This window comes from Otolemur garnettii, unplaced genomic scaffold (genome assembly GCF_000181295.1).
Source record: "Otolemur garnettii isolate 467f Iridium unplaced genomic scaffold, OtoGar3 scaffold00211, whole genome shotgun sequence".
In the NCBI taxonomy this organism is placed as follows: Eukaryota; Metazoa; Chordata; class Mammalia; order Primates; family Galagidae; genus Otolemur; species Otolemur garnettii.
In genome coordinates this window covers 347,017-360,269 of record NW_003852606.1, presented here as the reverse complement: position 1 = coordinate 360,269, position 13,253 = coordinate 347,017, and the positions used below count along the sequence as shown (strand labels likewise).

The 13,253-nt window shown below is 52.2% G+C and overlaps 2 protein-coding genes across 4 annotated transcripts in view; one reads left to right on the top strand and one right to left on the bottom strand.

Annotated features, from left to right (window-relative positions):
* Nucleotides 1–11,560, top strand: part of MYBPC2 (myosin binding protein C, fast type) — a 28,634-nt gene extending 17,074 nt beyond the window's left edge. The window contains exons 17-29 of the mRNA XM_023507924.1: nucleotides 190–329; nucleotides 1,969–2,128; nucleotides 2,209–2,313; nucleotides 2,749–2,937; nucleotides 3,365–3,499; nucleotides 5,022–5,189; nucleotides 5,361–5,449; nucleotides 5,546–5,741; nucleotides 5,945–6,084; nucleotides 7,360–7,519; nucleotides 7,701–7,837; nucleotides 9,804–9,990; nucleotides 11,431–11,560. Of these exons, the coding sequence (XP_023363692.1) occupies nucleotides 190–329; nucleotides 1,969–2,128; nucleotides 2,209–2,313; nucleotides 2,749–2,937; nucleotides 3,365–3,499; nucleotides 5,022–5,189; nucleotides 5,361–5,449; nucleotides 5,546–5,741; nucleotides 5,945–6,084; nucleotides 7,360–7,519; nucleotides 7,701–7,837; nucleotides 9,804–9,990; nucleotides 11,431–11,438 (1,814 nt within the window). The 3' untranslated portion in view covers nucleotides 11,439–11,560. The remainder of the gene's footprint in view (nucleotides 1–189; nucleotides 330–1,968; nucleotides 2,129–2,208; nucleotides 2,314–2,748; nucleotides 2,938–3,364; nucleotides 3,500–5,021; nucleotides 5,190–5,360; nucleotides 5,450–5,545; nucleotides 5,742–5,944; nucleotides 6,085–7,359; nucleotides 7,520–7,700; nucleotides 7,838–9,803; nucleotides 9,991–11,430) is intronic.
* Nucleotides 11,561–11,652: 92 nt separating this feature from the next.
* FAM71E1 (family with sequence similarity 71 member E1) overlaps nucleotides 11,653–13,253 on the bottom strand; it is a 6,823-nt gene continuing 5,222 nt past the window's right edge. For 2 of the 3 annotated variants that reach the window (XM_023507925.1, XM_023507927.1), the window contains exons 4-5: nucleotides 12,654–12,942; nucleotides 11,653–12,128 (exon numbers count right to left, since the gene is read on the bottom strand). In XM_023507925.1, coding sequence (XP_023363693.1) covers nucleotides 12,072–12,128; nucleotides 12,654–12,942 — 346 coding nt within the window. In that variant the 3' untranslated portion in view covers nucleotides 11,653–12,071. The remainder of the gene's footprint in view (nucleotides 12,129–12,653; nucleotides 12,943–13,253) is intronic. The other variant, XM_023507926.1, reaches the window with a different exon arrangement.

Sequence of the window (13,253 nt, the reverse complement as noted above, 5' to 3'; positions counted from 1 at the left end):
CCTAGGATTGAGGGAGAAGGGACTGGCTGGGGGCCCAGACCCCTGGGTCTGAGGGAGGAGGGGTTGGGGGCTGGGACCTCAGAGTCTCTGTTGCTGTTGGAATTAACTCCTTGGGGATCCTCTAGTGGGGGTTGGGAAGGCCCAGCTGCCCACACTCCTCTGGTCCTGAGTAACCATTCTGTGCCACAGAGCCACCAAAGATCCACCTGGATTGCTCAGGAAAGACCTCAGAGAATTCAGTTGTGGTTGTGGCTGGAAACAAGCTGAGGATGGATGTGGCCATTACAGGGGAGCCCCCTCCGGTTGCCACCTGGCTGAAAGGAGATGAGGTAGGCTGGGGCTTCCCTGTGGCCTGAGTTCCTCTTCTCAGTACTGCTGGGTGACTTTAGGCAAGCTGTTGTCCCTCTCTGAACCTCAATTTCATCCTCTACAAAATGATGGTGATTCCTTCTTTTTTTTTGGAGACAGAGTCTCTCTGTCGCCCTTGGTAGAGTGCTATGACATCACAGCTCACAGCAACCTCAAACTGCTGTGCTTAAGCGAATCTCTTGCCTTAGCCTCCCAAGTAGCTGGGACTACAGGCTCCCACCACAATGTCCAGCTATTTTTTTTTTATTTCAGTTGTCATTGTTGTTTAGCTGGCCCCGGGCTGGGTTGGAACCCTCCAGCCTCGGTGCATGTAGCCAGCTCCATAACCACTGTGCTATGGGTGCTCAGCCAGGGGATTCCATCTTTAGAGGGTTGCTTTGAAGATGAGGTTATATTTGCCTGTCACAGGGTCTAGCATGTGGTGGGTGCTCCATCTTTTGATCTATCAGTTAATTAACCAGTCAATTGACCAATCCAGCCTTCTAGCCATCTGGCAACTCACCCATCCATCCATCTACCTTTTCATTCATCAATGAATTAATTAATTTGCTCAGTCATCTACTCATCCACAAATTGATCCATATGTCCATTTATCCAGCAAGTAATCTGGTTATCTCTCTGTCCAGAAATACACCTGCCAATTTATCTATATATTCATATATTCACCTATCCATTGATACAACAGGTATTTCAACCCTGTATGTTCCAGGCCCTGGGAAAGCTTAATTTTTCATCTCCTCTATGCTTCAGTTTTCTCTTCTGTAAAATGAACAAACTCCAGGGGTGGTGCCTGTGGCTCAGTGAGTTGGGCGTCAGCCCCATATACCTAGGGTGATAGGTTCGAACCCGGCCCTAGCCAAACTGCAACAAAAAAATAGCCAGGCGTTGTGGTAAGTGCCAGCTACTCCGGAGGCTGAGGCAAGAGAATCACCTAAGCCCAAGAGCTAGAGGTTGCTGTGAGCTGTGATGCCACAGCTCTCTACTGAGGGTGATAAAGTAAGACTCTGTCTCAAAAAACCCCAACAAATTCCATTCAATCTCCATTCATGCCTTCACTTACCAGGCATCTCCTGAGGTTCCCTCCATGCCAGGCTCTGTGTGTGGCCTTCCAGGATACACTCAGAAGTCAGATGCAGCTCCTGCCTGCCAGAAGCCTTGGGCAGAGACAGACACCTGCCCAAGAGTCACAGTCTAGGGTGCTCAGGACTGATATAAAGAGAGGTTTAGAAGCTCTGAGAATGTGAGGGATGGAGCTATGACTTCCTGCTGGGGATATCCAATCCCAGATTGCTTCCAGAAAGAGGTAGCTTCTGGGTGGGTCCTAAAGGATGAGTGAGAGCTTAGCATTGCATGCACAGGGAACAGCCTTGCAAAATCCCAGGGAAAAGGCAGTATGGTGTGTTAATAAAGGCTGATATTTGTAGGGTGAGGAGGGCAGTGGAGAGGAATAATTAGGCTCGGTGTTGACCCCAAAGGGCCTCTTGGGCTGTGTCTGGTCATGTGGTAATGGGGACCAGCTGCAGAATTTTGGCCAGGGGAATGGCAGGCCCAGATTGGGGAACATGATATGGAGCCAAGTCATGTGGTGGTTGTGTCCAGGTGTTCTCGGCCACCGAGGGCAGGACCCACATTGAGAAGCGGGTGGAGTGCAGCAGCTTTGTGATTGAGAGTGCGCAGAGGGCAGACGAAGGCCACTACACCATCAAAGTCACCAACCCTGTTGGCGAGGACGTGGCCTCCATTTTCCTGCGGGTTGTAGGTGAGTAGAGAGGGCTAAGGCAGTGGAGGAAGGGGACAAGGCCACTAGGGCCCAGCTGATGTCATCTCCTGTGCCCACAGACGTCCCAGACCCCCCAGAGGCTGTGCGTGTCACCTCAGTTGGAGAGGATTGGGCCATCCTTGTCTGGGAGCCGCCCAAGTACGACGGGGGGTATCCAGTCACTGGTGAGTGCCTATGGCCCTCTGTCTTGACAAACTCGAACCCTCACTGCCCTCTGACTTCTCCCTGGTTTCCCAGGGCCATTAGCACCTCAGCAGCCTCCCTCTGGCACCTGGTTTTCCATCGACACCTCACCATCCCTTTGACTTTGCCCCATCTTTCTCTACTCCTCAATGGTCTGGGGATTCTCACTTTGGCCAATAGCCTGGGGTTGTCTGTGACCCCTAGGCCCCTGATCCATGACCTGTGACCCCTCTTCATTCCTGACCCCGGGACTGGTAGCCTCTGAATGCTCCATGGCCCCTGAGATCAACCCAAAGTTAATTGCCCTAGCCCGTTCAGGGCCACATGGTCCTGCAGGTGTGATCTTTGCTGTCCCAACTGACCTTGCCCCTATACCTTCCCATGACCTCTACTCCTCTCTGTCCTGGGGCCTCCAGGGTATCTTCTGGAGCGCAAAAAGAAGGGCTCTCATCGCTGGATGAAGCTGAACTTTGAAGTCTTTACGGAGTTGACCTATGAGTCCACCAAGATGATTGAGGGTGTCCTCTATGAGATGCGGGTCTTTGCTGTCAATGCCATCGGAGTATCCCAGCCCAGCATGAACACCAAGCCTTTTATGCCTATTGGTAACACTTTCCAGAGCCCTCACTCTAACCCATCCAGCCCTATCACCTCTAACCCATACTCTGCCCACCATTGACCTCTGAATCTACACACTGGCTTTTGACCTCACAGATCACTGACTTCTGATCTCTCCCTTTTTACACCCTGACACACTGGCCCTAGTCCCACCCATCTTCCCAGTCTCCTGACCCAGTATATCCACCACTGACCTCTGCCCTGCCAGGCTAACACCTACCCTGATTGGGGGACCTCACTGTCCTTTGCTATTGGGTTGCTGCAATAACCATGGTGACAATTCCTGGCTCAATGACCTTGGCCCACCATACTGATCCTTTTCCTGACCAGTGGCTCTACCTCTTACCCCTGCTCCTTCCTGCTGACCCCTGACCCCTCAGTTTTTCTCCAATCTTCTTTGCTTGGACCCTCTAGCACCTACAAGTGAACCCTTGCACCTGATAGTGGAGGATGTGACAGACACCACCACCACCCTCAAGTGGAGGCCTCCAAATAGGATCGGGGCAGGCGGCATTGACGGCTACCTGGTGGAGTACTGCCTGGAAGGCTGTGAGTGATCCTGGCCAGCCTAGGGGGGTGGGCAGCAGACAGAGCCCTACTGGGTAACCTGTCCAGGGCACTGTCCAGGGCCATCCAGGGAGGGAGATCTGGTGCAGTGGGCTGCCCTTCTGTCTGTCTGTCCAGGCACAAGCCCCTGGGATGGGATGGGTCCAGCCAGACCCCCAATGACCAGCTTGTCCTCTCTCCCTCTCACCTTGCCCTGCATCCATCCTTCCTCCCGCTATGACTTTTCATCCATCCACCTGTCCTTCCATCATTATCTGCTGCCTGTATGCCTTCTGTTTATCCATCCAACCAATCTTTTATCCATCCCTCTTAACATCTATCCATCCATCCATGTTTCCTTCCTCTTCCCTTTATTTCTCCCTCATTCCTTCCCCTCCCTCCCTGCCTGCCATTCACTTGCCTAGTCATCCATCGTCCCTCCTTCTATCCCTCTGGAAGCCTTTGGACTATGCCACTATCCATCCATCCATTCATCCTCTTTATAACCATCTCTGCTTCCTTCCCTCTTCCATCCATGTGACCATCCAAATATCTGTCTATCAATTGTCTCTCCACCTGTCCATTCATCCCTGTATTTCCACCTACCCAACCTTCCGTCCTCCACCAAACACACATTCACTGTGTGCCCGGCCCAGCAACGCGGCTGTGGAGATGTGTCCAGCACAGTCATCTCCCTGGGAGGAATGGGATCATCTCGACACCATATCCTGGGCCTTAAATTCAGACAGATGTGGTTCCAATACCACCCTACGCTTTCTAATTGTGTGGCCTTGGGCAAGTCTCAGAGCCTCAGTGTCTTCATCTAAAGATGGCGAAGGCGGTTCCCATCTTGACAGGGTACAGTGATGGCTGCATTCGACCATGCATGGAGTCGATGGGTGGTTGAGCCCTCATCAGCTTCCTCCCTCTTCCTCCTTCCAGTACTCCTCACCCCATGCCCTCCCTGGCTGATCCTCCCCTGCCGTGCCACCCTGACGTTTCAGAACCAAGCTGGATAGAGGTCACTCTGTGATTGTTGGGCTGACCTACATTGGTTCATCAACCCACAGCCATGAACCAAGACAGAAAGGCACATATGCAGGGCAGGCAAGCCGATGAGCTCAGACTACCACAATCAATGCACCCTCCCGGAAATGCCTGGGAGCTTGCCTCCCACTGTACCCTCATACAGAGCCACCATCCCCGTTCCTCTGTGTTCTAGAGTCAGACAGGCCTGGGCTTAACTTACTAGTCCACCATGTCTGAGCTGTGTAACCTTTGCAATTTCCTAACCCCTAAAACGGGAATAACATAAGGTTGAGGCAAGAAATTAATAAGCTAACACACATGCCACTCTTACAGCTGTGAAAAATGCTTCATGAACACTGGCTGCTCTGCTGTTGCTGCCAAGGATTTACTCAGTGTTCATAGTGGTGGGGCCCAAGTCACTGGGGGACAGGGAAGTAAGGGGTGTAGGAGGCCAAGGGAAGGCCATGGGATCCACCAGCATGACTCTTCTCTCTAGCTGAGGAATGGGTCCCAGCCAACACTGAGCCTGTGGAGCGGTGTGGCTTTACCATCAAGAACCTCCCGACAGGAGCAAGAATCCTCTTCCGGGTTGTTGGGGTTAACATCGCAGGTCGCAGTGAGCCAGCCACCCTGGCCCAGCCAGTTACCATCCGGGAGATTGCAGGTGAGTGACTCCACCCTGATCCTGCTCTCCCAAAGGGTATGTTGAAGTCATCCAACCTGCCCTTTCCTTGTCATCAGTAGGACCTGAGACCACTCCATTGTCATGGGTCTCTTGTCCTCAAATGGCCCTCTAGCCCAGTGCTGAGCCCTCTCCCTGTGTTTGTGCCTTTAGAGCCACCTAAGATCCGTCTCCCTCGCCACCTCCGGCAGACCTACATCCGTAAAGTGGGAGAGGCTCTCAATCTTGTCATCCCCTTCCAGGTACGGGGAGCTGGGGTCAGGGGTCAAGGTCCTGTGGTAGGACCTCTCCATGGCAAGACTCCTCTGCTCTTGCTCACCCTTGCTCTCTTTCCTCAGGGAAAGCCACGGCCCCAGGTTGTGTGGACAAAGGGTGGGGCCCCCCTGGACACTTCCCGCGTGAACTTGCGGACCAGTGATTTCGACACAGTGTTCTTCGTCCGCCAGGCGGCCCGCTCGGACTCTGGGGAGTATGAGCTGAAAGTGCAGATTGAGAACATGCAGGACACAGCTACCATCCGCATCCGGGTCGTGGGTGTGCATCCGGGCCAGGAGGGGAAAGGAGATGAGATGAGGGCCGGGAAGGAGGTGGGGAAGGAAAAGGGTTATGAAGCAAGGGGAGATGAGATGGGAAGCCCTTGAGGGAGAGAGGCTGCGGTGGAGGCAAGAGGTGGGGAGACATGAGGGAAGAGGTATCCAGGGGTCCTTGGGCTGGCCTACAACACTGCCCTCTTCCAGAAAAGGCAGGGCCGCCAATGAATGTGATGGTGAAGGAGGTGTGGGGCACGAATGCAGTGGTGGAGTGGCAGCCCCCGAGAGACAATGGGAACAGTGAGATCACAGGGTATTTGGTCCAGAAAGCCGACAAGAAGACAATGGTGAGTAAAAGAAGACAGGAGCCCGCAGAGGGGCATGGGGAAAGCTGGCCACAGCAGAGTGCATGTGGTGTCGCCACCTCACAGCTAGGGGTACTTAGGCCCAGAGAGTGGACTGGGGCCTTTTGGCTGAGATCTGTGAAGGATGGGGTTTTGCCTTTTTTATTGAGGTACACATCACACAACAAAATTAACCGTTAACCATTCTGAGGTGAAAAATTCAGCAGCATGTACACTGTCAGTGCTGTGCAACTGTCACCTCTACCTACTTCCAGAACATTTCCTCAGCCCAAAAGGAAACCCCACCCCCACTGGCAGTCACCCCCATCCTCCCCTAGACTCAGCCCCTGGCAACCACCAACTTGCTTTCCATCTCCAGATGTTGTTGCTCTGGACATTTCACAGAGAGAGTTACTCACCTTTTGCCTGGCATCTTTCACTTGGCAAAATGTCATTGAAGTTCCCCTATGCTGGCTGGGCAAGGTGGCTCAGGCTTGTATTCCCAGCACTCTGGGAGAGAGTGGCTAGAGGATCCCTTGAGTTTGAGATCAGCCTGAGCAAGAGTGAGATCCTGTCTCTACTAAAAATAGAAAAACTAGCAGGGCGTTGTGGCAGGCACCTGTAGTCACAGCTACTTGGCTGAGGCAGGAGGATTGTTCAAGCCCAGGAGTTCGCGGCTTCTGTGAGCTATGGTGCCACGGCACTCTAGCCCGGGCAACAGAATGATACTGTTCCAAAGAAAAAAAAAGTTCACCCGTGTTTTGGGATGGGTCGTTCCCTCTTTTTTTTTTTTTTTTTTTTTTTTTTTTGAGACAGAGTCTCATTACATCGCTCTTGGTAGAGTGCTGTGGTGTCACAGCTCACAGTAACCTCAGACCTTTGGGCTTCAGTGATTCTCTTGCCTCAGCCTCCCAAGTAGCTGGGACTACAGGCACCCGCCACAACACCTGGCTATTTTTTGGTTGTAGTGTCGTCGTTTGGCAGGCCTGGGCTGGGTTTGAACCTGCCAGCTTTGGTGTATGTGGCCAGCGCCCCAGCTGCTGAGCTATAGATGCTGAGCCCTCATTCCTTTTTGGTGGCTGAATAATATTTCATTGTCAGGAGGGGATTATTCTATTCACCCAGCCACTGAAGGACTCTTGAGTTCTATGTGTTAGTGGCTGTAAACAGTGCTGTGTTTTCTTAATACTTGGATTTGCTTCTCTAACGCCTGGTTCTTCTTTTGTCTGTGTCCCTTGTGTCACTGGCTCACCTGGTCCCTCCCTGTCCTCACACCAGGAGTGGTTTAACGTCTATGAACGCAACCGGCAGACTTCCTGTACTGTGTCTGAACTCATCATAGGCAATGAATACTACTTCCGTGTTTTCACGGAGAACATCTGTGGGCTCAGCGACTCACCTGGTGTCTCCAAGAACACAGCCCGAATCCTCAAGAAAGGTGCTGCCCTCCCCATCCACAGGTCCCAGTTTCACCCCCCACCCCTTGGCTGGGGTCCCAACTAGACTTCTCTGTCCTGACCCCCTGGCCATGGGGGAGAGGTGGTTGCAGTTTGTTCCCTGGTTGGGGTCAGGGGACAATCCAGATCAGCCACCTTACAGGTATATTCCCCCCTCACCAGGTATCACCTTCAAACCATTTGAGTACCAGGAGCATGACTTCCGGATGCCTCCCAAGTTCTTGACGCCTCTCATAGACCGGGTGGTGGTGGCGGGGTACTCAGCAGCTCTCAACTGCGCTGTCAGAGGCTATCCAAAGGTGCCGGGTGGGGTGCAGATCTGTGTGTATGTCAGTATGTGTGTGGGGACCCTGGTATCGTATCTTTCACATGATGAAACCCCTGCCTACCACTACACCAGCTCTTTCCCCTGGGTTCTCCTGTTTTGTGGGATTTGCTCACTTTTTTTTTTTTTTGAGACAGAGTCTTACTTTATTGCCCTTGGTAGAGTGCTGTGGCGTCACACAGCTCATAGCAACCTCTAATTCCTGGGCTTAGGCAATTCTCTTGCCTTAGCCTCCTGAGTAGCTGGACTACAGGCACCTGCCTTAATACCCAGCTATTTTTTTGTTGCAGTTTGGCTGGGGCTGGGTTTGAACCTGCCACCCTCAGTATATGGGGCTGTGGTGCCCTACCCCCTGAGCCACAGGCGCCACCCCAGGATTTGCTTACTTTTAACCCACTTCCTATTTCTCTCCTCTGTCTAGAGCCCAAGTCTCAGACAATTGTCCCCTGTCTTCTTATCTTTTCCTTTGCCTCACAACTGCAAGGCAACAGCTCATCCCAGCAGTCTGAGGAGAGGACCAGTCTCTCTTGCCCTGTCTAAGGACAAACTCCAATCCCTTGGAAAAGGAAACCTTTGGGGATCGGGTAGTCTAACCCCCATGGCTCTTGGTTCCTAGACTGCTGTTTGGGAGTATGGGTGCTTGCAGCCTTGCCCTCGAGTGGCTCATCTAGGAAAGGGATTGGCAAAATTATGGCCCACAGGCCAAATCCACTTGCCACTTAGTTCTCTCAATAAAGTTTTATTGGAACATGAGCCACACGCATTTGTTTACATTTTAGTGGCACAGTTGAACAGTTACAACAGAGAATGTAGGGCCTAACTGGCCCTTTGTAGGGACAGCCTGCTGACTTCTGGTCTAGACCCCAGGAACTTAGTTCCAGCACCATTAGGCCCATAGTGGATTCATCTCTTCTCCTTTATTCACTAACTCCACTCATTCATTCCACTCATTTACTCACCTGCCAATCCATTCATTGACTCAGTTCATTCATTCACTCCATTTGTTTATTTAATTGCTCATTCACTCATTTGTTCATTCTTTCAACAAACTATTTTTTTCTTGAGACAGTTTTACAATGTCACCATTGGTAGAGTACTGTGGTGTCACAGTTCACAGCAACTTCAAACTTCTGGGCTTAAGCAATTCTCTTGCCTCGGCCTCCCGGTAGCTGGGACTATAGGCACCTGTCACAACGCTTGGCTATTTTTTGTTGCAGTTGTCATTGTTGTTTAGCTGACCAGGACTAGCTACACCAGGGCTCGGTGTACATGGCTAGCACCATAACCACTGTGCTATGGGTGCGGAGCCAAACATTTTTAGACTTTCTATCCACTAGGTGAATCAAACAAGAAGTTTCCTGTATATTGGGGGAGACCAACATTAACCTAAAGTCACACAAATAACATAAAACTAAAAATAGAGGCAAGAATGCCAGAGGAAAGCAGGCAGTTATGGGAGCGTGAATAGGTGTTGCTATTCCAGTCTAGCGGCCCAGGACTTGTGAGCTGAGGCCTGAAGGATAGGCAGGTGCTAATCAGGTTAAAAAAAAAAGGGAGAGAAGGGAAGTAATTGGAAGAGGGAATAGCCAGTGTCAAAGCCTGAAGTGGGAACCTACCTGGTCTGTTTTAAGTAACAGTGAGGGTGCCAGTGTGGTTGGGTGGCTGGAGGGAGTGTGCAGAGGAGTAATAGGACCAAACCATGTAGGGCCCTGTGGGCTGCTATGAGGAGTGAACTCTTGGTTCTGAGAGAAATGGGAGGTAGGGGTTATCAACCTGGTATCACAGAGGAGGAGACTGAGGGTCAGAGAGTAGAAGTGACTTTCCAAGAATATCCAGCAAGGAGGTGGCACACCTTAGAACCCAAATCTTTCTCCTGAGCTCCATTTTGCCATTGCCCCAAGGGACTCTAAGTTGGCCTCTTCTCCTGCTCCCATCAACAGCCAAAGGTTTACTGGATGAAGAACAAGATGGAAATCCGTGAAGATCCCAAGTTCGTGATGACCAACTACCAGGGAGTCCTGACGCTGAACATCCGCCGCCCCTCACCCTTCGATGCCGGGACTTACACCTGCCGGGCTGTCAATGAGCTGGGTGAGGCACTGGCCGAGTGCAAGCTGGATGTCCGAGGTGAGAACAGGCAGCTCCCAAACTGGCTGGCCTTTATTTAGGCCTTTTGCAAATCTAACTAACTGCTGTGTGCTGAGTGCTGCTGAGGTCTAGAGAGGAGTCAGGCCCAGACTCTAGCATGATGGGGAAGCTGGTTTGGATGCAAATAGGAAAGATAAGTGATATGTGCTGAAACAAAGACAGCACAGGGGGGAGTCCCTGCAGAAGAGTTTCTTCAAAGTAGTTGAAGGACAAAGAAGAGGGATGTGAGTGAGGGAAGACCTTAGCAAATGTCCCCAAGGCTGCTAGTGTGCCTGGGCCCAAGTAGATAGAGGAGGTGACTCAGATGAAACAAATAGGGATAATGTCAAGAACAACCTCCTTGGGTGGCACCTGTGGCTCAAAGGAGTAGGGCACTGGCCCCATATGCGAGAGGTGGTGGGTTCAAACCCAGCCTCAGCCAAAAACTGCAAAAAAAAAAAAAAAAAAAAAAAGAACAACCTCCTCAGCTGTCCTCAAGCTCCCTCCCTCTTGTCTCTGCCTCCCCCCTCCCACTCCCTCCTCTTTGCTCCACAGCTCTGGCCCCAGTGGAAGCTCCATCTGGATCCCTTTCCCAGTCTCCCTGCCTATAGTCCTTCTGTCCTGTCCATCCCCACATGACATAGAGGGGTCTCTGTGTCCACAGCTGATCTGCCCTTTCCCTGCTCTCAGCCTTCCCAGGGCTCCCCAGTACCCTTGGAGCCTCTTGGCTTGGTGTTTACCATCCTACTTCTGGCCTCCAGCCCCCACCTGCCTCATGTTCTCCTACTTCCCTCCACGCTGTGTGCCAACCACACCAAGCTGTTGGCCAAACTGGCCAGGCTTTCTCCTGTTGGGGGTTTGCTCATGCTGTTCCCTGGAACCCACTTCCTTTGCCTTGGGCTCTGATTGGACATCAGTCAGTCAAGGCTTCGCGAGGAGCCCACTAACAAAGTCCCTTAGAGCAGGTTGACATCAGTGTGGACTTCCAGAGTCCCCCATGGTAATTTTGAACTATACAGACTTTCCCTGTCCTTGAGGACAGCCCAGCAGACAGAAGTGGCTGGGGACCCTTAATAAGGGCTCTGAGAGGACACTTTCTAAGCCTGAGTATCTGTCATTGTAGATCATTGCCCTTCCAGACTGACCCAACTTTTAATATTCTGCTGTCCCTTTATCAACTATTGAATCAGCTTAGAAATACTCCAACTTCAGGGTTCCAATCACTGCTATAGCCAATAGCTGATCAGAACACCTCAGTGACAGTAACCAGGAGTACCCTGACACTGGGTTGAGTGGCCAGGCACAGGTACACAGTGGTAAAGTGTTACTTTGTTCCCTTGGTGGTAACAGCAGGTAGAGGAGTATGGGAAAGGCACAGGACTTTAGGAACAGGTGTGCCTGGGGTCTGTTCCACCCACTCTTTCCCCTTTGTCCCTACAGTGTTGTAGTGAAATGGTCTCCTGCCATCAAGACAGCCAGCTGCTGAGTCCTAACTGCCATTCCAGACCTCTGGGACTATGCATCCCTTTCTGGAGTTGTCACTAAGCACAAAACAGGCTTGTCTGGGATTCTCACGTGTCTGTCCTTCTTGAGTCTGTAGTCTGCCTTCCTCCTCCTATGGGGCGTTAATCACATTCAAACAGACCAAAGTGAACAGCCATCTCAGAACAACTACTTTAGTGGGGCAACTACATTGCCATGGCAACTACAAAAGTGGCCAGTGAGCCCAGGGGGAGGCAGTTCCCAGGCTGGCTACTGGGAGCTGGGGAGGATGCAGGGTGGTTGCAATGGCAACAACCACAGGCCAGATTGAGAAGGCTGCTCCACTGAGGCAGCCACGTCCACATGGTGGACACCAGGTCGCAATGGTGGCCCAAGGAGCAAGACATGGTGAAACTAAAGACCAGGTGGAAGTGCCATACTGGAAAAGCTACTTCTGTCAGGCAGCCATGTTGAATCGGTGGCGCTGGCGGAGCTGCTCATGACCTGATCTTTATTAACTTTAATAACTCATCTGTCTGGCCTGAGGCAGAGTACTTTGATCTCTAGTCCTTTGTTGACCTCAAAGGATGTTGGAAGAATCAGAGTCCCCAGAGTTCAGAGGTCTGTGGGTCAAGTCTGGCTTCCAAGGCTTGAAGCTGGGGGTAAGGGAGAATGGGCTTCAGAGGAAGCCCTCTTTAGGGGGGCCTTGTACTTACAGGGAAGGCAGAGCCCCACAGGTTGCAGTGCCCCTGCCCTCCCCTCAGCTCTTGAGTATAGGGAACTGGACCCCTGGCCTGGCTGACACTACCCCTTCAGATCCCTCTTTAGCATGTCAGGGAAGAGGCTGGGGGACAGTGTGGGTTGGTGTGTTCCCAATTAGGACACTACAGTCACCTAAGCTCAGGGCACCAAGGCCCTGCACACACTGCTGTCTCCTACCTAGTCTTCACATGCCTTGCAGACTCGAAGTCTGGGCAGGTCTCTGCCACTCTAAGACCCAGATAGCCAGTCCCCTGACCCTCTTATCTTTCAGACCCTGGGGTCTAGGCCCCTAGCCCCTCCTCCCTCAGACCCAGTGGTCTGCCCCCAGCCCCGCCTCCTTCAGATGGAAGTGGGGAGAGGGGGTTGGCCAGGAGTCTCCTCCCCCAGCCCACTCACTTGCCTCTTCTCTGCCCTCTTACCCCCCTCTGCACCTCTTCGCACTCCAGCTGTGCTTCATTTTCCTCATCCTCATCCTCGTAGTCCTGGTCCTCTGGCATCGAGTACTCCTGCGTGAAGGGCACGGGTCCCTGGACCGAGTGGAAGCGCAGGCGGTAGAGCAGCCGCACCCACTGGCCAAATTCGCGGTCACGGGTCTCCGGCTGGGCCCGCAGCTGCAAGTAGAAGGCTCGGCCTGTGCGGAACTTGACCTTGAGCTGGCAGCGGCTTTCATCGTGGACGAAGAGCTGGACAAATTGCAAGGGGAACAGCCTGGGCGGAGGGAAGCCGGGCCTCAGGTTCTGCCCCACTGACTCAGCCCTGGCACCCTCAGGGTCCCCTTGCCGTGCCATTCCTCCCCTAAACCCCAAGGAATCCTTTTTCATTTTCATTGCCTTTTGATTTTACGACCATCCCCAGCTTTCTTCCAGCCACATATCATTCTTTTTTTTTTAATTTTTCCTATTTTTATTTTATTTATTTATTTATTTATTTTGAGACAGAGCCTCAAGCTGTCCCCCTGGGTAGAGAGCTGTGGCATCACAGCTCACGGCAACCTCCAACTCCTGGGCTCAAGCGAGTCT